Source organism: Mirounga angustirostris, unplaced genomic scaffold (assembly GCF_029215605.1).
Source record: "Mirounga angustirostris isolate CCGP_5_RB_7025 unplaced genomic scaffold, mMirAng1.0.hap1 SCAF_7, whole genome shotgun sequence".
Classification (NCBI taxonomy): Eukaryota; Metazoa; Chordata; class Mammalia; order Carnivora; family Phocidae; genus Mirounga; species Mirounga angustirostris.
Window position 1 is genome coordinate 73,805,496 of NW_026991715.1, and position 23,589 is coordinate 73,829,084.

Sequence of the window (23,589 nt, forward strand, 5' to 3'; positions counted from 1 at the left end):
ACTCCTCCCCCACATTCTCTCTCAAATCAATCAATCAATCTTTCAAAAAAAGAGCAGTTAATCAATCATTCATTGTCGACTGTTGGTTCTAATACTAAATGCAACATAATAAAAGAAAAAAAATCATTATGTCCAGATTAATTTGAGTATAACCACATCAGAAGTAAAAAAGTAGATGAATAAAGTTAACATTCACTAATTGTTCAGTACAAGGAACCAAGTCAGCATACATGCAAAAAGATTACAAACTACCCTCTCTCTCAGTACTTTCAAGTACACCTATTTTGAAAGAACATTTGATGGTTGTTACTATCTTCATGGTTTCAAATGAGTTGATAGTCACTTGTTTAAAGAAACTATAAACTCTCAACATTTTTATCACACAATAAACAGTCACTTGATACTATGCAAATATTAAAAATTTAAAAATATTACCATTCTGGAACAGACATCTGCTATTTTAGTTTTAATGCATGTCATCTTTTAATTCGGTTTTGATTCTGTTCTGTTTAGATTTGATGAATTAAAAAAGGATACCAACCATCAGGTAATGGATTTCCAAGCTCTTAGATGGTAGGAAAAGTACATTTCTCCCCTTCAGATAAGTCCACTACCTCATTAGGATCAACTTGCTGAACATTCACAATGGTAAGCATATTTCTATAAATAATAAGTGGATGCTTTCTTTCAGGAAGAGCAAAATTTACACAAAAATTGGCCAAGTCAGTCCTATTTGTTATCTATCTTGAGATAGACAATTTAAGAAATGGTATAAGTATGCCCCAAAACCTATGAAATTAAAGAGTAAATGAATGGTCACATAATTGCAAATTTAAAACAATGATTTCATTCTGGAAATTGATGAAATAATTATTGTTAGTTAATTAATACATCATAGAAATAGTGATATCCAAATCAGGAAGCTTTAAGAGATAAGACTGATTTCAGTGTTTTTTACAGGTCCATTTCTTGGTTTAAAAATTTAGAACAATGTAGATGCTTAGTTTATTTTTATTTATTTATTTATTTTTAAATTTTATTATGTTATATTACCATACATTACATCATTAGTTTTTGATGTAGTGTTCCATGATTCGTTGTTTGCATATAACACCCAGTGCTCCATTCAGTACGATGCTTAGTTTAGATCCAGAATTATCTCTGGGATGTGCTAAGGAATTTTAACAACAACAACAAAAAACTTGAAAATTAAAAAAAAAAGGACGCCTGGGTGACTCAGTCATTAAGCGTCTGCCTTCGGCTCAGGTCATGATCCCAGACTCCTGGGATCGAGTCCCGCATCAGGCTCCCTGCTCAGCGGGAAAGCCTGCTTCTCCCTCTCCCTCTGCCCCTGCTTGGGTTCCCTCTCTCTCTGTCAAAAAAAAAAAAAAAAAAAAAAAATCTCTAAAAAAAAAAAAAAACAAACTTGAATCAGCAACCTGGATGCCAGGAGTTCATACCAAGTAATTGAGTAATTTGCATCTAAAATTTTCAGTAGACTATGCAACAGATTTCACATGTGTTGGACTTGTGTTGATGTTATGATACTGTCTGAGGGAAGCTGATCCTGCCTGAGAGAAGATAATAACATTACTACAAGATGCCAAAGTGATGAAACCTGGAAGTCCCATTGCGTTGGCCAAACTTTGGAAAAGGCAACAATTCAAAAGTTACTTTACCCTTTATTGTTTGTTTTTAATACATCACCCTTCTTTCAAAAAGCAAAAACAGTATAAAAATTGGGTGGTTGGCAATTCTTGTAATATCAAACCTGAAACTTTATATTTATATTATTTACTTTGATGATCCAGTCAGGTGAAGTGAAGAGTTTAGTCATTAAACGGTACGGACCCGGTGGCATGCAGCTCGATATGTATATATCATATATAATAAATATTATAGATATACATTATATGTTATAATATATAGTCGAAATAATGTATATAAATAAATATAGACAATAGAATTTCCTCATTTCTTACCTGTGACATCAGCGACCATCAACCCTTCTGCTCTGATTACTTTCACCTGGAGAAATCCCACATCTTTCAGGTTGTGAAATATCCGCAGTGGACTCTGAAAGACCCCAACATCGGTGTTAGAAAAGAAAGGTCCTAGAGGGTCTCAACGAGTGTGTGAGGAAACGCTAAGTTTTATCATTGACCTCACGATGCTGCTTAAGTGGTTCAAAGGGATGTTTGTGTTTCTTCAGTGCAGATTACCCTTCCACTATCACTAATGTCCACCAATACACAGGCACGCACATACGAATTGACAGATAATTGTTGCTATATGAGAATTCCGAAAGAATAAAAAATACCGCATTTCTTCCCCATAAAAAATTATCAGTGAACAATGGTGAACAGTAAATTACAGAACAGGATATGCCTACTTTCTTCCTTCAATCTCCTTTACCGAAGAACTCCAAATAATCTGTCATCTATGGGCACCATGGTTTGGAGACTAATGATCGTTAACACTGAGTCTTAGGTTGTTGGTCATGTAACACACTTCAGCCTTTAGGATTAAGAAAGTCAGTATTAATTTTTTTTTTCTTTACTCTTTTCTTCTTGGTGAGTTTTGGAAATTGCGTGTGCTAGATGAGGGCTGAATTACTGAAATGCTGCTTTCTAATATTTGGTTCAAAAGATTTGCAAAGTTCTATGAACCTTTTAGGAAAAAAATCATATATAACTTCTAAAATAAGCCAAATTGATCACTAAAAATAAATTCAAAGTGATGAATAATTTTTCTTAAGTTTGCAATTTTATTTGCCATTGTAGTGTGTACAGAAGTAGGGAAATTTCAATAGAAGAATCAGATCCAAAGGATAAAACCTATTTAATTTCATAAATTAATAATGGTAGTGTTTTGGGAAGTATAGTACCTGAAGGCATTAAAAGAGAGATACCAATGTAATAATTCAGAACTCTAATTAATGGGCACAAATACTTAAAGAGTAAGTATTGATAGAGAACACTGATACGCATTTGCTTATTTACACATCCTAGCATTTTTCTTATGAAAAGACCAGCATTTCTACTCAGTAAATCAAAGGTACTTCTGCATTATAATCCCTAAAATGCTTTAAGACCAGGGAGCATAACATAACAAAGTTATCAAACTGTTACTAAAGAACATTCCCATCCTTGTATTAAGGATATGAGAAAACTGACAAGTAGGAGCTTACTGAGATATTAACTTTATAATTTTTTTTAAGATTTTATTTATTTATTTGACAGAGAGAGAGATAGCGAGAGCAGGAACAGAAGCAGGGGGAGTGGGAGAGGGAGAAGCAGATTCCCAGCTGAGCAGGGAGCCCGATGTGGGACTCGATCCCAGGACCCTGGGACCATGACCTGAGCCGAAGGCAGACGCTTAACAACTGAGCCACCCAGGCGCCCTTTTTTTATAATTTTTTTTTAAAGATTTTATTTATTTATCTGACAGAGAGAGAGATTGAGATATTAACTTTATGAGTCCTGTATGACTAGCCATTGTGTACCCTGAAGCTATGACCTTGGTATATTGGGAGGAGGAAATGCAGATATATGGGTAATATCAGAGCCTAACTTTTTAGAGAGTTGAGCACAGGATTAGCTCCTATTCTTGTATTGTTTTAAAACAGCTGTTTATCACCCAAAATCTATTGAAACTACCCAGATGACAGTGCTCAGGAAAAACGCACCTCTCTCTCCACTTAAATTCATGTTAAGGGTTTAACAATGGGAACTTTAGACAGCAGTGTTACAATTCAGAGGTGTGTAAGCATGTTGTCTTCCTAATGTAGTAACATCTCAGAGCTTCCTGAGTGTTATAAACCAGGTAACTCTCCTATCCTGATGATAGAGAAGAGTTTTATCAAAAGATTTCTGTCCTTTAATTTTTGGGAGCAATTCAATCCAAGTTTCACCGTGTCTAAAAGAAATCTCATCAGTCCTCGGGCTGAGAATTGTTTCATACGAGTAACCTCCCTGCACAGACATATAGCTTCTGACGCTTCCGCTCCAATGTTCTGCTTCTCATTTGGAGGGGTAATTACTGTTTGAAGGGTTTCTTTCCTCCAGTCAGCTGACACTCAGGAATTTATTGCCAACTTCAACTGTTTAGGGCAGTGACACAGCGCTTATAATAAGAATTGCAAAAAAAAGGCAAAAAACTTAAATATATCAGTTTAAAAATAGACCTTTCGGGGATGCTTCATCAAGAGGTATTCCTGCCTTGTTATTTATGGTTATTTTAGAAGGCCTCAAAACCTGGATGGCTTCTGAAGCCAGAAATTTCCATAGCAGAGGAATCTATGATTTGCTGTGAATCCTTTCAGCCCTCAATAGATGGGAAAAGATTGAAATGCTCTGGAGAGGAGTCCTCTTTATTTTTTTAATGAAAGGCTGTATAATATATTTTCTCTATGGCTGCAGCAGCTGTCAGGGAGAGCATCTCAGTTCAGCTCTATTACGGGAGAGGCAATACCCCATCCTATGGCATCGAGATGCTCTGAGGGGCCAGAGCTGATTGACAGCTTGTCACCGTGACGTCTTATTCCATCTCTGTTATGGAGAAAATTAATGTCACACCACCAGCCTTATGACTCGCTGTCATCCTAGAACCGCTCACCTTTTATCAATGCTCTAAATAACATTTCAAGCCCATCGTCTCATGCTGGACAATCCGGTCAAGGGACATTAAATCTGATGACTGTGAAATGTCATAATAAAAATGGAATGCTAACAACTTCTTCTCTAAACTAGCTCCTCTGGTTTTTAAACTGTGACAAGGGGGAGCAAGGGTTCAGCATACCGGTTCTGAAAAGGTCATACAATCGCTCTTGGTCTACTACCCATTACTACCCGCCCCCTAGTGACCTTGCCTGCCTTCCTCCCTCCCAAAGGAAAAAAAAAAAAAAGAAAGAAAGAAAAATGGAATTAGCCATCTTTTCAGAATGAGGTGATCAAATAATGGCCCACAGGGTAATGTCTGTTTAACTTGTGGGGCTCCGATGCTTCAAAATGAACAACTGAATGACAGAAATGGAGAGCCTTTTCAGGGGCAACTCACTTTCCTCACTATGGCCAGTGCCAAATCACATTCTGAAGTGTCCCCTAAAATTTAAAAAATACACATGTCCTCCCAGGAAAACATATAAGTAGTTCCCCAAATAACCTCCTCTATATGTTTCTCTGAAACATATGATGTCATATGATGTCCCAGACACGATGCGGCATTCATTCATCTCCTACTAATCTGTGTAATAAAAAGACACGCCGAAACCATAAAGCGTAGGTCTCTGTCCTTGTCTTACTATGAGCAATTATAACACATGTGCTTTAGTGCACACAGGAGCTCCGTAGCAACGACGTCTCTAGAGGGAGATACGGGCCTATGCTTGAAATGCAGGGCTACAAAAACAAAACAAAACATTTAAATACGGTTCACTTTTTAATATGTCGTCGAGCAGCATGTAATCAGAGAATCAGCCAGGGCACCCACATAACAGTTTATATTTTATTCAAATAATAACTAACGTTTGAAAGAAGGTGCGGGAACAAAATATTCAAATTCTGAATGGAGATGGCCGATTTAAGGAAGCCCAACCGGCAAAAAGAAAAAAAAAGAAGAATCAATCATAGTTGGATTATTCCTAATTACCTAGGCTCCACTATCACTCTAATATATGGGATGGTATCAAATATTAACCCATAAAACACGGTATCATAATACCTAGAATTTTTATATTAATATACCAATTAATTCTTTTAAAATTGTCTCGACTCACAAGGCTCACTCCTGGTAACAGGAGAACACGTTTTCATGGGTACCAAAATGTGAAATAATTCTCATAATTGCAATTACATATTAGAAGATGCCCAACAATAGGTTGGGCTCTTAGGTGGTTTAAAAATATATACTATCAGCCTTGCTAAGTCACCTCTATTAAACTGTTTATGGTAACACCATTGGTAGGTGAGTTGTGCAAGCATTAGCAGACAGCTGATTCGGTGGAGAGAGCCAGAATAAATTTGCTGAAGCACACATCCTGCTGATCTGTTTGAAGAATATTGTAGAGCATTAGGACCAGCACTTCATGTTATCTGTGCAGCCTGATAAGGTACATCTTTATTAAATTCAGTTATTGGAAGGATGTCAGTCAGCAAATAGGAATATTTTAGAATCTAAAAAAAAAAAAAAATTAAGCGGTTCTTTGTTAGTCGGAGCTTGGTTTCATGGCTGAATGTCTAGAGGAGCCTTCTAAACACCTGGCAGCATTGTACAATGCAAGCTTTGTAATTTTAAGTGGAAAAGCTTTTTTTCCCAGCTTCATGGGTACCGAGGCATTCACTTTTTCTGAGACTCCAATGAGAGAGAATGGTGGAGTAAGAGCTCCCCTCTCTGTTGATTCAAGAAAACTACACAGTGGAAAATGCACAGCGTGAGGATGCTGGGAAAGAGGTAGATTGGGGTGTGAATATTTTGGTTTGGTGAAATTTGAGAAGGGTGCTTACTGTAGTGACTCACTATTCCGCCCTCTCACTCCACAAATGATCAAAAGGTAAGGAGGCTTCCTTTTAATTATATTTCACATTCAATTAAAATAAGGTAAAGGAATGAAGCGAGGCCTTTCTAAGCAGTTGAAATAAAAATTCTTTCTGTGAATATCCTCTCGTTACCAAGCTACTAATTAACGTAGGTGTCATTAATTCCATTTCAAACTTGGAAAGACAAAGGACTCTTAATTGCAATTACAAAGGGTCAAAGAATTAATTTTGAGGTAATGTTCTGTATCCTTGACTTTCCTTTATGAGAAGTTGCCTTGCATGATAGTTGTGCTGCACGAAAAATCACTGTGGAGAGGTTCAGAATCTAGAACTTGCTTTGGAAGAGACTCTAGAGAAGAGCAGGTGTGCAGAGCTCAGGGTAACGGCATCTGCATTTACCCAGCTCTCTGTCTCTGCCGACTCAACTGTCACACAGCCCTTCAGATGTACTCCTGTCACTCGAGGTAAATCATTTACCACCTCAACTCGTCACACATGACCCTGAATTAGGAGGGTTACATACGTACATATCTCCTTAAGATTTCCTCCCGTTCTTTCTGGTCCTCCAGGGAACTGACGGAGAGGTCAGAGATGCTGACTGTGGCCGAAGCTGTCAGGGTGACCAGCAGTACCAGGTGACCCTCACCCTCTTCCAGCTGCAACTCCAACTTGTGTGTCTGTTCCCTACTGAGGGCCGACAGGTCCACCTGGCACCTGGAAACAAATGTTGTGAATTAGCAAGTGCCCTTCTTCTCCTCTCCTCTCCTCTCCTCTCCTCTCCTCTCCTCTCCTCTCCTCTCCACACCTCTCCTCTCCTCTCCTTCCTTCCTTTTTTGTCACATCAAACATGAAAGTGCAGGCTGCTCAGAGCTATGTGAAAAATAAATCAATAGAAATTCTGTTTGAGCTACTGGAAGACTATATCTTTCATTCAGCACACTTTCTTCACAAAATTTAGACCCTGACTATTTTTAGTGTCTAGTTTCTTATTTCTGTAAGATACAAAAAACATGTTTATCTGATTCTATTACTATCCACTGTCACTGTATTCATAAATTGGGAGGGACTTTCAATCCCTGGATGGCCTAGTTTAGTGCGCTTTGCCTACAGAAAGATTAACATGAGCTGTCTGGAGAGGCAAACCACCGAGAATCTGAGTTCTTGTGTAGGTTTTAAAACAATGGGAGTTCTTCATCCATAAATGTTATTAAGCAATGAATAAAATATGTACTTTGATGATGCCGTAAGTTTTACACTTTTAAAACCGTGCTAATTTATTCATAGAACACCACACATAAATCTAAATAAAAACAAATCCTCCAAAAAATTATAGCTCAAGGGTTATGTACCAGCGTTTTACTAAGAGAGGTTTCATAACATGGCAGCCCATGCTTGATGAGCTCTTCTCTCAGAGTTAAACACCTTGCAAACTCTTTTCATAAAAATGTCAGTTGATTTGGAAGAGAAAGATACTGAGGTGATCACAAAGCCAATAAACTGAGAGAAAGGGGGTAGAAATGAACAAAAGGCATTTAAAACAGGAAATAGCCAATTATAAGCATAAATGTGGTAACATATCATAAACAGGAGTCAGCTATCAGGGACTGATTAAATTTTTGCTCTTTCTTGCTCTTTACTCCACTTACTGTCTATTGCTTGGCTTTTAAATTAAATTTCTATGAATAGGGCCTCAATGCTTATTGTTGGGTTCAAACATCTCTTTAGTATGAGTAAATTTAGAAATTGAACCAAAGTCTGCATTTTCTTTTTATTTGTGCCTATCAAAAATGACAAGAGAGATAGCTGGGACTGAAACAACGGAGAAGAAGAGGAGTACAGATGCAAGAAATGAAAAGAAAAAGCAACATCCTGGTCAGGGACAGAAAGTCCATGTGTGTGTGTTGATGCTAACTGTTGAAAGAGAGCAGGAAATCAGAGTCTGTACCAAGTCTGGAAAACATCTTCCTAAAGTGAGAACGTATATCAAATAACTTCATTGTTTCTGTGTCAACATGCATTTCAAAATACTTTCACTCAGTCTCCTGAAACTCTGAAAGCTGAATAAATATACCAAATCTGTATCTAATATCCTGATTTTATTCGGAATTAAGTTCTTATCGATAACACTTGGACCAAATTGAGAAGAAAGATGCAATGGTGACAAACCACCAATCAAATGCATTCTCTAAGAAAAAGGAAAAACGTCAATATGGTTTTCTACAGATCTTTCCAGCAACTGGCAGAGTGTCTCGCCTGTAGTTTGGTGAATGTGAATGAATCTTTGGATTAGATTGGGAGTATGATACTCGAGAATCAAACATGGGTTACAATTCGCACTGTACTTTTGGGAACAAGAAAGGTCCTTCACTCATTTGGATCCTGCATTTCTCAATCCTGTCCTTGCCTTACTCTTTTATATGACACTGCACCACTCTTAAAATACATTGAAGCCTTCTGGAAGGTTTCCTTCTATGGCTATTACCATTTTACACAGGTCATATGGATGCTGGCTTACTCTTCATTTATCTTAGAGTCATTGTGTTTGATGCTCTAGAGTTGGGGAAGGTGCTCTAAAGATGATTTAGTCCAAGAGTTGCAAACTGGCAACTTACAGATCACATCAGGTCTATGGAAGGGTTGTTTGTCCTTCTAGTGCTAATACAAGTTTTGAATTAAAAACATTGTAAGACAGAGTAAATGTCCTCTGACTTAATTACTGTCCCTAATACTGTCTGTTATTTACACTATTTCACCTAATTCTGTATCTGGTTCAAATAAGCATAGGTATTTGTGATCCTCATAATCTCCTTAATTTAACAATAAGAAAACTGAAGAGCAGAGAAGTGATCTGACTTAATGGAGATATACAGTTTAGTTGTTAGCAGAGCTAGGACCTGAACTTGGAACAATGGAATCCAAGATACAGTCTTTTTCCTGGGCTACTCTTCACTAAGTAACTGTGTACCCCCACGACAAAGTGTGTCTATTTGCAGTGGTTCTTAAACTGGGTGAAATCTGGACTTGTTTCTAACAGAAAAAATTATCTCCGTTTTCAAGCATGGAATTATGTTATTTTTGTACTTTTAAAATACATATAAGCTATGGAAGAAGACTGTAAGTTATTGTTCTTATAAGAAGATAAACTCAGAAAGATACACAAATTGAATTTTAAAAACTATGAATCTAATAAAATTTAACATTGTACATTTATAGGGAGGATTATGCTTTTCTGCGGCAACTAGTTTCAAAATGGGTATTCTTGCAGAAATAGTTTCAGATCCTGTCCTATATTTAATGTTTCAGAATTTTGACTTTAACAATTCCAATGTAGAAAATGCCTATTTATGTAAATGAATTAGAAGAGAGTATTAATGACTCCAAGGTTCTTTTTGCTAGTTTGGGTTATCCAACTCTCCTATTCATCTAAAAACTCTGCTCAGGAGTAATCCTCAGATGCCATTTTCAATGAAATGTCACCTGATAATTGAGCAAAATTGTCTTGTTAACTTGAGAATAAAGTTAGCATCATAGCATCACTGATATCTGCATTAAATTTGTATTAAATTATTGCTGGAATTTGGTGGGAAAAAAAAAAAGCCTTTGCTACTCCTTGGTTGCTGTTGAATAAATAGGTACAAAGATGGAACTCCTGCAGAAGAGTCTATTGCAAAGTGAACCCAGTACTTATCCCTATAGGTCAGTGCCATGGTTTGAATGTTTGTCTTCAAGATTCATATGTTGAAACCTATTGGTCAATGTGATGACATTAGGAGGTGGGGCCTTTGGGAGGTGATTAGGTCATGAGGGTGGAGCCTTCATGAATAAGATTCGTGCCCTCATAAAAGAGGCCCCAGAGAGGCCCTCACCCCTTTTGCCATGTAAGGACACAGAGAAAACACAGTTGTCTATGAACCAGGGAACCAGACACAGAATCTGCTGGTGTCCTGATCTTGGATTTACCAGTGTCTAGAACTGTGAGAAATAAATTTCTGTTGTTTACACCCCCTAGTCTGTGGTGATCTGCCATAGCAGCCCAACAGGCAGATTCGCCTGTATTGAGCTCACCTAAAGAAAGAAACGGCTCATGACAGTTTGGATATAGAAGTCCTCGGTGGTCATCTGGATGGTCAGAATCGGCATAAATTAATAGTTTCAATTTGTTATCAAAATGAAAATGCAAAATTTTAAAAGTACTGAAGCAAATTCATTAGGTACATACACAGATATGTATACAGGATGAAGAGCTCAGGATTGGGAGTCAGATTCCCTTGGCTTCAGCCCTCCATCTGTCACTAATTAGTTGTATGACCTTTTCCAAGACAACTTACCCTCTTGAATTCCAGTTTTCGCATCTGTGATATGAGGTAATTGAACTAGATGAACGTACAAATTCCTAAAAACCCCAAATTTCACACTTTGCTACAACTCTGTCCATGTTTACACTTGTTTACATCTTCCTTTCTTTACAATTCCACAAACCAAACAACTAAGAAAACGAATTCATCTTATAGGCAATGAAGTATTATTCCTCAAATGTATTACCCCTCCAAAGCCTTAATTTGACGCTAGAAGGCAGATAATCTAATCTATTTTAAATTGTCTTCCAAGGAACACGAAGGGGTACCTCAAAAGTCACCATGGAGGGGAGAAGGGTGAAAAAAATAGGGTGTGGACTCTTCTCTCTGGCTCAAAGAACAGCTCCTCTGACATCTGTTTCATATTGATGTTCCACATGTAGGTTTGAAAACTTGTTGGATACATCTATCATCCCCTTAGATTCTCCTAGAGCCATGACCTCCTGGGTCCTCTGCTACCTGCTTTGCCACAGCTGTGACTTTGGCTCTGCCTTCCCAAGGCACTGCTTTTCATCCCACCACCATGACCAATTAACTGTGCTTGGGTCCTCATGGGGCTTCCACCTGGGACTGGCTCAATGTTTACTTGCCAAAATAAGCTGGGCTCTCCCCTTGGCTGCCACTGTGCATCGAGGCCCAATGGCCACATGCCCCAAGTTTCTGGCTTCTAAGACTGCTTCTACACTTGGATGAAAAGTCACATTGTGGGTTGTGGGGTCTGACTCCCTGGTCACCTGTCAAAGAAACCAGATGAAACAATGCAGAAGTTGTCTTCTCATGGGGTGAACTGAGATTGGTGGAATAGGAGATGGGAAGGTAATTCCGCACACCTCCTTCCCTCTCACAGAGTGCTTCAAAGTATGATTCTCCATATTGCCTGCCCACAAGTGGCCAAGTGGGTACACAGCAACCAGCCATATCTCTGAAACACAGGAAACAGGAGCCCTCCCGGTAACATACTGCCTTGCATTGCCTCCCAGTCTTCCCTGCTTTATGTTCTTTCTCTCTCCCCTTCAGTGCTTGGGATTGTACCTCCCAATGAAGTATCAGCACTTAATCATTGCCTCAGGCTCTGCTCTTAGGGAATCTGGCGAAGGCAAAAACCATTGATACAATTCAATCCCCTCAGTTACAGATGTCTACAACACAAACCTGACCATGCTCCCCCCTCGGTTCCCACCACCCATGGAACCTCCTTGGCAAGACAAGGCCCTTCTTGACCTACCATCAGCTTGTGTGTCACTTGCTGACTCACACTGACTACTCAAGTCATTCCAGACAGCTTGTGATTCTCCCACCATCCATGCTAGGGCTTAGACCTGTTTCTTTGTGTTTGGACAAGGCAACCCCTCTGCCTGAGATGATGCGTCTATCTATCTTTGCTTGCCAAATTTTTACTAATGCTCGATGAAATAACCTGCAGTTGTCTTTCTCTGCCAGTATCCTGAGACACCTCAATGGCAGGCACCTAGCATAGCACTGGGAATGTAGTTGGTGCTCTACAGTATTGAAGTACTTATGGACAATATAGAAATCAAGAGAGACCAACAATTTACCCATGCTGACAGCCACAGAGCCAGGGCTAGCATGTAATGTGCTCCTTCTACCACCCTATATTGTCTTCCTAGAAAGTGGTTTGATTTCTTCTCAACACTTGTTTCACTCACTCTTTAACTCATTTATGCATTAGTTATTTTTTAAGTGCCTTATGTGGCAGGACTCTGTTAGATTTGGGGGATTCAGTCATTGCTAAGCCTTCTAGTTCCTCATTTCTTTTTTTCCCCAGAACTACCACAGACTCAGCATGTTGTTTTGAACAAAGTTCAAATGGCTTCAGAGCTCATGGCCAGAGGTTTAGAACACTGAAGTTTTAATAAAGCTTATTCATTAGCATTCTGATATTAATGCAAGTCACTTAAAGCTTTTGTACATCAGCTTTCCTCATTTATCAAATGGAAATTAAAAAAAATACCTTCTCTTGGGGTGCCTGGGTGACTCAGTTGATTAAGTGTCTGACTCTTGGTTTCAGCTCAGGGGCGTGAGATCCAGCCTCATGTCAGGCTCTGCACTCAGCACAGAGTCTGCTCAAGATTCTCTTTCCTTCTCCCTCCCCCCTTCCCTTCACCCCACTCTCTCTCTCTTAAATAAATAAATAAATAAATAAATAAATAAATAAATAAATAAATAATAAATAAAATCTTTTTAAAAAATGCCTTCTCTTTGCATAGAGTTGTAAGAACACAGGAATAAGAGATGAGAAAGTACTTTGAAAAGTTGAAAGTACTAAATATAATGTGTGATTTTGTTATCACATAGGCCTTGGTTCAGTACTGGAAAATTTAAAAACTTACTCTCCCTGCTGAACCCAACTCATCAGTCAGTCAATCAATCAGTAAGTCAGTCAGAGAAAGACAATCATCATATGGTTTCACTCATATATGGAATATAAGAAACAGGGCAGAAGATCATAGGGGAAGGGAAGGAAAACTGAATGGGAAATCATCAGAGAGGGAGAAAAACCATAAGAGACTTAACTCTAGGAAACAAACTGAGGGTTGCTGGAGGGGAGGTGGGTAGGGGGGGATGGGGTAACTGGCTGATGGGCATTAAGGAGGGCATGTGATGTGATGAGCACTGGGTGTTATACGCAACTGATGAATTATTGAACACTACATCTGAAACTAATGATACAGTATATGTTGGCTAATTGGATTTAAATAAAAAATCAATCAATAGAAGAATCAAAACAGATTCAAAACTGAAGATTTCAGAGCTACTTTCTCTCATTCCACAAATGGGGAAATTGAGACTCAGAGAAATTAAATGATGGCAAGAACTGGAATGTTCCTGACTTCTATACAAAAGCTTCAAGTTCTTTGTGCTTTCTAAAAACTGTATGCATTTATTTAGCCACATGAAGGAAATATGTCACATTTGGTGACATTTCTCCCTAAGAGTTAAAGAGTAAAATTTCAGTGTTCTTACCACCTTCTTTCTCCTTTACCTTTCTATCTGCCATTTCTGAACCAGTGACCAAAGATATTCCTCCCAGATGGAATAGTCTTGTGCTTAGCACCTGGATATATACATGTACATACATGTGAGTACACTGGGGTGCAGGAAGTAAATGCTAGGACTACTTGGATTTTTTTTTTTTTTGTAATTTAAAAATAGGACAGGAATCAAGCTTTACAAATATTTGGTATATGCATTAACACAGGTGGCCCATGCACCAGGTATGTCACTTCTGGCCTGCAAGTATTTTAGAAAAGAGTAGGAGCCGCTTAACATAGAGGGGTTGGCAGCGGCCCCCTTACTTGCTGACTTGCTTTCACTGAATTGCAGTTCATATATGCCTTGTTAAGTGGATTTACGGATTATATAATCCGTTTTATAAAGTTTTAACTGAACTAATCCTCACAAAATGGACAATTGGCTTTAAAAGATCCCAGTAAAGAAACTGTGGATGGAAGATAATGCTAATTGAACAAGCACAAGTGAGCAGAATGATAAACAAGAATATGCAGAAGCACCACTTCTCCTAGCTGAGCTCCGAGTCAGCCACGTTCTGATTTACGAACCAATGATAGTATAATCAGATCTTGCAAGAATTCAGCCAAAACAATGCCAAAGTATCAAGAATAATATTTGCAATAGAAATTTACATCTATGTTAACGAGAAACTTGTAAGTGTGTGCTATGCCTTGAAGTTAGCTAATGATATTATGAAGCCATCATGATTAGCAAGACATTTGAAAACAAAGCCTTCGGAACAGGAAGACAAACTTCTACAGGATTTCTTGGGCGGGGGGTAATTAAAAAAAAAAACACATATTTTATGTAATTTTGACCTAATTTAACAATAAAATTATGAAGCTTTTCGAGATTTCATAATATATGAGAACTTATTTACATTAGTAAAACTCATGATACATAATATATTATAAAATTTTATATTGTAAATCAGTATAATATGTGATTCTTTAGAATCTCTGCATTTTAAAGATTTCAATACATAGCCACTGAAGAGTTTTCAAGTTTCACAGTTATGCAGTTTTTTTTGGTTTTGGGTTTTTTTTATTATGTTATGTTAATCACCATACATTACATCATTAGTTTTTGATGTAGTGTTCCATGATTCATTGCTTGTGCATAACACCCAGTGCTCCATGCAGTACGTGCCCTCCTTAATACCCATCACCAGGCTAACCCATCCCCCAACCCCCCTCCCCTCTAGAACGCTCAGTTTGTTTCTCAGAGTCCACAGTCTTTCATGGTTCGTCTCCCCCTCTGATTTCCACTGATATGAGGAATTCTTAATCTCAGGAAACAAACTGAGAGTTGCTGGAGTGGAGAGGGGTGGGAGGGATGGGGTGGCTGGGTGATAGACATTGGGGAGGGTATGTGCTATGGTGAGCACTGTGAATTGTGTAAGACTGTTGAATCACAGACCTGTACCTCTGAAACAAATAATATATTTTATGTTAAAAAAGAAGAAGTTATGCAGTTTTTACGCCATCTCTGACATTACAAAATGCTAACACTGTTCTTGACTTTCTGTTATCAGAAGTTGTCAGTGTTTAACTATCTTTGGGAAGTTTGCTTTATCAGAGCATACTTCCACAAACTTGTGAAATTCTTCATTCACTGACTTGAAGGTAAACCGTTTAATATACACACGGTGGTGCATGAAAACTGTCCTTGGAAACTTTGCCCACTGTGTAAGGAACACTGCACTGAGTATAAACTTTTGCAAGAAATCTTCAGAAGAAAAGAATAGTAACCCATGAAAGAAAATAGATTGAAATCTTAATATATTTGGCTTAGGCTGATTTTATGAAAAACCAAGACAAGAATCAATGACACATTCCATTCTCTCCTTAAATATTGTCTATCTCCCTAATGAAATATTTCACTCAAGCCTTAGTAAAGAAAAAGGGTGAAATGTAATGATTTCATGAAAAAAACTCTCTTTAGTTTAGAATTTTCTGACTAGCTGTCTTTGTCCTTTCAAATTACTAATGCAAGAGGATTGTTTCCATTCTATGTAGGAAGTAAAAGAGTCATTGGCAAATTGGTATCACAAATAAGAAACATTGCAAGTCAGAATCTACAGAGTGTCAAATGCAATGACCTTCAACCTACAGAGAACATTAATTTGGTTAATATCCAAAGTCAAAGGCTGTTTTCCCCATTTGCCACACTATACTTAACACATCCCACATTCTCCTTCCTTCTGCCTTAAATACAGAGCCACAGATTTATTTTATATGGTTGTAGAATTTGGAAGCATTTGTTCTTTATCCAGAACTTGCCCATTTGGAATATATTTTTCTTATCAAACATCATTAATAAAAATTTTGTCGAACTAGAGCTCTCTAGCGAAGCTTACATCTGTAGCACTCTGCTCTCATGGGCAGTTCCAGACCTTATAACAATGCAACAAATAAAGTCAGTAGCAATTCACCAACCTAAAATATATGTACCCCAAGTCAATGCCACTTTAAAGATAAACAAGCATTTTGCACACTAATAAATAACGTTATAAATCTTGCTATATTGGATTGCAAATAACTCCAACTGAATAAGATTGCTTGACACGGGATTTACTTACTCTGCATGTTCATAAAAACAACTTGTTCTCTGACAGCACTCATTCTTGACAATTTACCGTGGCTGTCAGCAGCCAATTTGTTCAGATTACTGCTCTGCATAAAAGTGTAACCATCATGAGGATTTATTAGCTGATTATCGTAAAGGTGGCAGTCCGTCTTGCCTGCCAAAATGCAGGTGATCAGAAAGTTAAATAATTACATGCAGATTAACATTATTTCACCTTCACTTGATCGTTGTAGCTCAGCGACCGGTAAAACTTGTTGTTCCAACTTGCACTATTGTGTATACCACCTAAGTTGGTTTACTGACTACTTGGCATTTTATTGAGCACTTAATGGCTTCAGACCATTTTGAATATAAGACCAAAGTGAAAGGAGTGTGGACTTTAAGAGTCAGGAATTCTGGATTTGAATCTCAGATCAATCACCCCAGATTCATACTAGCTGAGCAACCTCTACATCTCCTTCCACCTCACTTTTTGCATCTGCGAAACGGGCATAATATCAACCACTCTGCTTATCCCCTAATTTTGAGATAACCTAATAGTGCCCTATTCATTGTAGGGCATTGATATTATTGTTTCTTTCTACTCATGGTAAATTTATTTTTGTTAAAATTTACCAACCAGATGGCATTAACTCCCTGGATAGTATAATGATGAAGAAGTTATAAGCATCCTGGTAAATGAATAGGCTACTTTAAAAAATGCAACAATTCAGTATTTTTTAAGTATAAGTATTACTCAGACACTTTTACACTCTCCCTCATTAATTCTCCCTTTTTGAGTTATGTACAAATACACTGAAATTTTGTACCTACCACTAAGTCATGTTGTTCTAATTGCCTTTTCATTAACAGCCACTGTCAAATTATGTATTTACAGTTGACCTTTGAACAATATGGGGGCTGGAGACACCAACCCTGTGAACAATTGAACTTCTGTGTATAAGTTTTGACTCCCCCCAAATTTAACTACTATTAGCCTACTGTTGACCAGAAGCCGTACTGATAACATGAAAAGATGATTAGCACATATTTTGTATGTTATATGTATTATATGTCATATTCTTACAATAAAGAAGGCCAGAGAAAGGAAAATGTCATTAAGGAAATCAAAAGGAAGATAAAAGTGCTGTATTTATTGGAAAAAATCTGTGTATAACTGGATGTGTGCAGTTCAAGCTCATGTTGATCAAGGGTGAACTGTATTTAGAGAAGGAAGAGCCATAATTTCCAGTATTAAATCAAACTTCAGGTATTTCAATTATAAAATATTTTTTAAATATTTATAAAACACCTCCTGTATGCCATATACTTTTCTAGGCATTGGGGATGCAACAGTAAACAAAAACACTCAAAAATCTCCGCCCTCATGAAGATTACATTCTAGTGGTGGGAAACAAATGATAAATAAATTGATGGTCACAGGTGACCTTGACAAGAACAGTTTTGGTGGATTGTTGGGGGGCATAAGCCTGATTGCATGGGTTCAAGTGGGAATGGCAGGGGTAACGTTCAGTGTTAAATATTTTTCACTGTATCGGCACTCCAAATTTGCAAGTGGCCCTTTTATTCATAGCCAGTCTTGTCTTTATCATGACCAAAAAAAAGCCTATTATGGAGCATACATTTACAAAACACAGTTTCAAAAATCATTATATTTGACCAAAACTGGAAAATAAAGTGGGACAATAACAAAATCTAACACAATAAACTAGTCTATGTAGATAATCCAATCCATATAAGCATTCTCAAGTTTAGGATTGAATTTAGAGTGTACCCTTAAGAGTGTACCCTTAAAAAAAGTTATTAGCCGTTGAAAGGACAGTGTTATCCTTCATGGCCAACTTTAAATTTACTCACCAACCACCAGCCAACTCCCAGAGTAGTTTCTAATTTTTAAGTTAATACAGACATATCTTAATTATTCTTGTCAAAAAAAATGAAATAATTAGGTGATGTGTTAGAGGTGCTAATTAGAGCTACAAGGATAATCATGTTACAATGTATAAATGTTTCAAATCAACTATCATACACCTTAAATTTACATTAGTTACATATAAAATATTTCTAAATAAATAAGTAAATAATAAAAAGTTAATAGGACATAAAATGTTGCAATGATAGCTTGCAAAACAAGGCAGAACAGGATGAATTTTACTCTTGTTACTTTACTCCTAGAACTCTCACTTAATGGAAGGTAAGTCAGTTCTCATCTAAACTACCCTAGGAACCAAGGAATTCTATTACAATCTGCATTAGTTCCACCATTACCAAACAACCTTGACATAAACACAGTGACTTTACTCTGCCTACCACTTAGATATAATAATATCTTGCTTTTCAGTCGCAGGATGTGTTGAAAGTACAATTTAACATATTATGCTAATCGAAGTCAATCAGAGAAAGACAATTATATATCTCCCTCATACGTGGACTTTAAGAGACAACAGAGGATCATAGGGGAAGGGAGGGAAAAATAAAACAAGATGAAATCAGAGAGGGAGACAAACCATAAGAGACTCTTAATCATAGGAAACAAACTGAGGGTTGCCGGAGGGGAGGGCGGTGGGGAATGGGGTAATTGGGTGATGGACATTAAGGAGGGCACGTGATGTAATGAACACTGGGTGTTATATAAGATTCATGAATCACTGAACTCTACCTCTGAAACTAATAATATACTATATGTTAATTAATTGAATATAAATAGAAAAATAAAGTACAACTTAATAAACATAAAATTAGGAACCTAGAATTTCTGGTGCTATCTAGACACTGAATAGATTTGAAATGATGATTTACTATAGTCATTTCCTTTTTTCTGCAATGGGCATCTTGGTTAAATCGGCAGAGTGAGTGTACAAAAATGTTTTACTGAACATTTGTGATTACTTCAAAATTGGACAATAACTCCCTTTATTGTGTAAAGGGGCTTTAACTGATACTCAGAAGCTGTTCTAGGAGTCATCTTGTCTACACCTGTACTCTGGTGTACTCTAAAATTTTTTGGCTCAGATTGCTTTTATAGACTATTATGTTTGGCATATGACCAAAGCTAGCTGGGTTCTCCTGTGTAATAACTGTGAATATAAACAACTCATCTAACAATCCAGGCAAAGCCCAAGCCAGACACTATACATAGGCAGTAACACCTCCAAGAGCTAGAAAAAATGAAAAGCGGGAATACACATCCAACTAGATTACTAGTTTATTATAAGAGGAGATAATTCAGAAACAGTCAGATGTGAGATACCCCGGCAAGGCATGGGGATATGCCCAGAGCTTCCATGGCCCCTCCGGTGCACCACTCGCCCAGCACCACCCCCATGCTCACCAACCACAAAGCTCCAAAAACGGTTTTCTTCTCTCCCAAATTTCAGAAGACCTCCTTAGCTCCCCCAGTTATCTAGAACAATCTATTTTCTTCAAATCAGCCAACTGTCACTGCTCTCTCAAAATTTGCCAAATTATGGACAACCCCATAGAAACAAGGTGAGAAGAGATAAACAGGTGCACCTCTCTGCCAACCATTTCTGTAATATAGTTAGCCATGGCCTTGGAGAATTCATAATATTATCAAGTGAGGAAAAGGGAAAGGTCAGTACCAGATGGGCTGAGAAACTGTCATAATTTCCAAATTTGGAAATTATTTTCAAAGTAAGAAAAAATACATAAAAGGATTATCTGTTATTATGGGAAAAAAATAGAAAAAGGGATAAGATATACTTCATGTGATATGGACCCAGAAGTACAGGAAGACAGTACATGGTAGCAATTATTTCCTTATCTTACTAACATAAGAAAGTATGAATATAGAGTAATGAGACTGAGGTAGCAAGTTACACATGACAGTCATTCTTATCTTATGGTAACCAAATACGGCTAATGTTGCTCTAAATTATGAAAATGAATTAGTTATTTAAGGAACAGCTAGACAGCACATGCTTAAATGAGCTCATAGCATGTTGAGGGAGATAGAAACATAGACATATAACCATAATGAAATGTAGTCAGTGTATTAACAGATGTATACTTAAGCTACTTTAACTGGTGATATATCCCAAGAGAACTTGAAGAAAACTCTGAAAATAATGTTTTACTAAAAGGAAAAAATACACAATGAAGGCCTGTCCTTTTAAAAGGATTGAAATGTAACACAGTATTAGGTTACAATAGTTTTTTTCCATTTCATTTTATAAGTAAAACATTACAGGTTAAATGAAGCTAATCTTTAACCTCTCACTTTATAATCCCATAAAGAAAACCATTGTTTAAAACCATATTTCATTAAGATAAAAAGCTTTTGCACAGCAAAGCAAACAGTTAACAAAACCAAAAGACAACCGACAGAATGGGAGAAGATATTTGCAAATGACATATCAGATAAAGGGCTAGTATCCAAAATCTATAAAGAACTTACCCAAACTCAACACCCAAAGAACAACTAATCCAATCAGGAAATGGGCAGAAGATAGGAAAAGACATTTCTGCAAAGAAGACATCCAAATGGCCAACAGACACATGAAAAAGTGCTCAACATAGCTCGGCATCAGGGAAATCCAAATCAAAACCTCAATGAGATACCACCTCACATCAGTCAGAATGGCTAAAATTAACATGTCAGGAAACGACAGATGTTGGTGGGAATGCAAGCTGGTGCAGCCACTCTGGAAAACAGTATGGAGGTTCCTCACAAAGTTGAAAATAGAGCTACCCTATGACACAGCAATTGCACTACTGGGTATTTACCCCAAAGATACAAATGTAGGGATCTGAAGGGGTACCTGCACCCCGATGTTTATAACAGCAATATCCGCAATAGCCAAACTATGGAAAGAGCCAAGATGTCCGTCGACAGATGAATGGATAAAGATAAATCAAAAGGAATGAAATCTTGCCATTTGCAATGACATGGATGGAACTAAAGGGTATTATGCTAAGCGAAATGAGTCAATCAGAGAAAGATAAGTATCATATGATCCCCCTGATATGAGGAGTTTGAGAAACAAGACAGAGGGTCATAGGGAAAGGGAGGGAAAAATGAAACAAGACGAAACCAGAGAGGGAGACAAACCATAAAAGACACTTAATCTCAGGAAACAAAAAGAGGGTTGCTGGAGTGGTGGGGGTGGGAAGGATGGGGTGGCTGGGTGATGGACATTGGGGAGGGTATGTGCTATGGTGAGTGCTGTGAATTGTGTAAGACTGATGAATCACAGACCTGTACCCCTGAAACTAATAATACATTATATGTTCATTAAAAAATTAAAAAAATATATTTTTCAGAATAACAACAACAACAAAATAACAACAAAAAACAAACAAAGAGATAAACACATTGGGTTGGATTCTTGCTTTTCTAGCATAAAATGCCCTTGATTATTATTGGTATGTATGCATTTCTTCAGGCTGTATGTTTAGAGACTTGGAATTCATGTGAACTGCAATGAGGAAAGAATATTCTAAACTAACAAACTCTTCTGTACATTATGCTTTATTTTAGTATTGGCGGGTTTTGATGTGTTTTGCCACAAAGATACACACATATCAAAAAATAAAAATAGATTTTAAAGCAAGAAAACAATTCACAGAATTCAAGCAGTCATTTGAAATAACCTCGTCTTTGTGGAGAGATGTCATTGAGCCTCACGATACCTCTTTCTTCACTTAGGTTAACATGGATCTGCATCCCTTACATGCTGCCATCACTAAAACTTGGGAACTCTACAGATTTATGAACTCCTAAGAGATTACAAAGTTTCTCTACCTTGTAGGGAGGGGTAGGAAACAATGCATTTATTGTCTCACAATATGCTTTAAGAAAAGTAATATTATCTCAGATCACTTTACAGATGATGACTGTGCTCTTTAAGTATCCTGCCTGAAATGAGATTCCTCTTTCTCAATTCCCATAACTTTTACACACAATTTTCTGACACCTGGAGAAAATTTCTAGATATCAAATTCAGATAGCCTGCCCATCAACTGGTCAAAACTGCCACCTACTGGTCAGTCTTCAAATCTATTTTTCCCTTGGCCCAAGCCTTGCTTCACCATGGTCAGATCCCTTCCTTCAAAATGGTAAAGGTCAATTACTATAACCAGACATAAAGCAATTATCCTTTTACCAACATTCACCCTCTCTAGGGTAAACCAAAAATGCCAAATCGTACAAACCTGCCAATAAAATCATCCCTTTTCCCAGCGTCTTTGTCCCAGGCAGTGATATCAATAATCCCACCTTTCTCTTCATAGAGATGAAAATCAAATTGTTCCCTCCACTGAGGATTCAAGGTTTTTGGCATAATCTGGAAAACAAAAAAAGTAATTGTTGTCACATAAATATCAGTCTTTTAAAAAAATTTAACTCAAGGCATTAAATCAAAATTAAGGTGCTATCTAGAAAAGCATGTGTGAGATTTGAACAAAAGCTTCCAGAAATGATGGAAATGAGTCATTAGATATCTAGTATCTTTAATGCATATCATCTGAAGGAACCCTTGAGGATATGTCCTGAAAACCAAAGGGCACCCCTTTGTCATCTTGAATAAGAGATGAGACGTATGAATTATACAGAAAAGGCAAATAGTCTATAAGTGAAATAGCTCACTCAGATACTAGCATTTATTTTACATAACTGGTTAATGCACAAAGACACAACTCACAGTCTGTCATCTCATAATAGAGGGAGATGTGGATTCCCAGGGTTTTTTTTCCCCCCTTACTCCCCGCACACATGGGAATTCTGAGCTGAATACATGAAGAAACTCCAGACAATGAAGTTCTATGGGAGCAGGAGGAAACAGCAAGTAACTTTGGGGTGGTCAGGCAAACATTTATGTTAGAATTAGAGCACTGATGTTTCATCTCCATTTTATATCTGGAGAAACTGAGACCTAGAGTTGAAGTGACCGACGTTTTAGTATCTAGACTTTAACTCAGGTCTTTGATTAGAGCCTCAGATCTCTTCCCCAAAACAACATGCCAAAAAATGTTTGTGAATTAATATGAGTGTGTGTGTATAATCTCTATGTTGCAAATACAAAAAAGTTATCTTATTCGAAATACAATTTTGTAAC

The 23,589-nt window shown here is 37.4% G+C and overlaps 1 protein-coding gene across 12 annotated transcripts in view; it reads right to left on the reverse strand.

Annotated features, from left to right (window-relative positions):
• The window catches only part of MCTP1 (multiple C2 and transmembrane domain containing 1), a 512,471-nt gene that overhangs the window by 178,836 nt on the left and 310,046 nt on the right, over positions 1–23,589 (reverse strand). For all 12 annotated transcript variants that reach the window (XM_045898718.3, XM_045898712.3, XM_054512926.2 and 9 more), the window contains 3 exons: positions 22,688–22,818; positions 7,064–7,250; positions 1,983–2,076 (listed from right to left, as the gene is read on the reverse strand). In XM_045898718.3, coding sequence (XP_045754674.1) covers positions 1,983–2,076; positions 7,064–7,250; positions 22,688–22,818 — 412 coding nt within the window. The remainder of the gene's footprint in view (positions 1–1,982; positions 2,077–7,063; positions 7,251–22,687; positions 22,819–23,589) is intronic.